General features: G+C 42.6%; 1 protein-coding gene across 1 annotated transcript in view; it reads right to left on the bottom strand.

Moving 5' to 3' along the window:
• Nucleotides 1–2,500, bottom strand: part of usp11 (ubiquitin specific peptidase 11) — a 21,351-nt gene that overhangs the window by 1,147 nt on the left and 17,704 nt on the right. Inside the window, exons 18-21 of the mRNA XM_042407903.1 lie at nt 2,350–2,499; nt 2,046–2,161; nt 1,869–1,957; nt 1–506 (exon numbers count right to left, since the gene is read on the bottom strand). The exon at nt 1–506 is cut by the window's left edge and continues 1,147 nt beyond it. Coding sequence (XP_042263837.1) covers nt 330–506; nt 1,869–1,957; nt 2,046–2,161; nt 2,350–2,499 — 532 coding nt within the window. The 3' untranslated portion in view covers nt 1–329. The remainder of the gene's footprint in view (nt 507–1,868; nt 1,958–2,045; nt 2,162–2,349; nt 2,500) is intronic.

The following is a 2,500-nucleotide window of genomic DNA, read 5'->3' as shown; positions in this document are numbered from 1 at the left end:
CTTTGTGTTTAAAGCTGAACTTCCTGCAGGTCAAACTACCTGAGAGTCAAACGTCCTCGTTAATCCGTCAAACTGTTTTCATCCCTAAACCGACCAGCAGACCCGGTTCTCTTGTGAGGAGGTTCAACGTGTGTCCTGCAGATGTGCTTTTAGTTTTAACTGGTGAGTTTCTAAAGCTCTGGTTCAGAGGCGTTCAAGTGTCGCTGGAAAATAAGAAAAAATCTAAAACTTAACGAGACGTAAAAGAGGAGGGAAGGGCCCGCCGCTCTGACGAAGGGAAACCTAATTTACCGTAAAAGAAGAACCGAACGAGACCCTCGAGGGTTCGTTTAGTCTGTTTCCATGGTGACGTAGGAAGTGGCGCCCAGCTCTGCGTCGTCGTCTTTGCAGGAAGCGATGTCGTTGGCGGGCTGCGTGGAGGAGGCGGAGCTTGTGTTGGGCGCGGGCAGAGTGGGTTTTCTGATCTTGTCTTGTCGATGGTAGAACAAGACGTACGCAGCGTTGGTCTGCAGGAGAGAAGACAACGTACCTGAGCGTTAGATATATATCTGATACATCACAGCTGGTCAATGGAAGTGATGGAGGATAAAATCCACAGTGTGTCCACACAGTCATTTAAAAGTCTGTGTGAAGCTTCTATTCAGCTTCAGCAGTCTGAGTTAGTCATATCAAGTGGATATCTGACACATTTACAGTCTTTTTAGCATCAAATTCCCTCTTTGTGTTTCCTCGGACAGTGTTTCCCTGTTGAGCTGCAGGTGGAAGTATAGTAACAAAAAGAGGAACTTTGGCACTAAAAAGACTGTAACGTTGAAAGATATCTACTTGATTTGACTCATTTGGACGCTGAAGCTTCATATCAGCTTCAGATAAACTTTTAAATACATTTTTTGCACAGAAGGAGGACTGTGGATTTTGTCCTCCATCACTTCCATTGTAAGGTCATTATGAAGGGATCTTCTAATGGTCAGAATGAACAGGAGGAATGATTACAGCAAGAAACACACTGACTGTTGGTTGATATGAACCGTCTTTAACTTACAATCATAAAAGAAAATCAGCTAAAAATGACTAAAAGGACTATTTACAAGTTTATATATATTTATAAAATTATTGCAAACTAAATGTCTGTCCATCGACTTATTGATAAACAGTTGAATCATTTTCAGATGTAATAGTCTGACGTCGGATTATTTATTTATTCTTGTTTTTATTTTTATTTATTTGAGGCTCGAGGGGCAACACAATGCATCTCAAGTCATGTTCACATGGATACGTTTCTATGGCGACAGGCATGTTGAAGCAGGTCACAGACAGACGCTGTGTGACTGAACCAGAGAAGCTTTAAAGGCTCAGTTCACAGTTTTAAAGAATGTTTTCAAAGTCAAAGAACTTTTTTTTACTTTTTCCAAATGTTGCGTATTAATCACTTTGCATTTTTTTGCATTAGTCTTATGTTGCATTGACATTTCTATAAAACTATTAAAACTACATGTTTTTAAGTGTAATAATGGATCTAAAAACATGCTGTTTAAATTAAAATGTGCAGAACTGTGCAAAAGGTTTTAGTCTCTTTAGATGTTTAGATTCTTCTCCATCATGCAGCAGCATCAGGAGACGTCTGATCGTCTGCTGCTGGTTTAAATATTGATTAACTTCCTGCTGTTTACTGAACTCTGGATCAAGTTAACTGATCAATAACAACTATTCAAAGCCTCCTCACTTTACTGTTAGTGTCTCTGAACAGGACTGAACATTTACAGACCATAGAATCTATCAAGTCACAGTTTGGACGCATTATTCATCAGCTGACCTGTATGTGTGTGTGTGTGTGTGTGTGTGTGTGTGTGTGTGTGTGTCGTACTCACCACGATCTGGTCCTCTCTGGCGTAGGTCACCTTGCTGTCATCAAAGTAATACCACTGACTGTTATCTTTGTTGCGTGCGTAGCTGGTGTCTGAAACAAACACAAACAAACCAATAAAACCCTGAAAACAAAACTTCAGGTGGCAAAAAAAACCTTTAAACCCCGTCGGGAGTCTTACAATGTCCGTCTCTGAGTCCTCCGTAGTGATTGGACACGGCGATGAGGTCGTAACGGCTCGGAGGCTCCCCGTTGGACTGACTTTTCCTCAGGAGGCAGCCGGAGAAGTCCAGGTCTCTGCGAACAAGAAGGAAACACATCAGAACAGGAAATAAATACCAGAAAACTACAAAAAGGTCCCTAAACTCAGCGTGCTGGTGGTCGTACTGGAAACTGTGTGTGTGTGTGTGTGTGTGTGTGTGTGTGTGTGTGTGTGTGTGTGTGTGTGTGTGTGTGTGTGTGTGTGTGTGTGTGTGTGTGTGCACCTGAGGGGGAACTCCACGATGCTGTCCAGTTTCTCTCTGGTGAACTTGGTGTAGGAGAACCTCTTGAGATGGATGATCAGAACCTCCGGCAGAGACCAGAGGTCCAGCTTCTTCGTGGCCAGCTGGTGCTTCTTACACACAGGACAGTACC

Source organism: Thunnus maccoyii, chromosome 4 (assembly GCF_910596095.1).
Source record: "Thunnus maccoyii chromosome 4, fThuMac1.1, whole genome shotgun sequence".
Classification (NCBI taxonomy): domain Eukaryota; kingdom Metazoa; phylum Chordata; class Actinopteri; order Scombriformes; family Scombridae; genus Thunnus; species Thunnus maccoyii.
The sequence above is the reverse complement of the archived record's forward strand: the minus strand, read 5'-3'. Positions and strand labels throughout refer to the sequence as shown.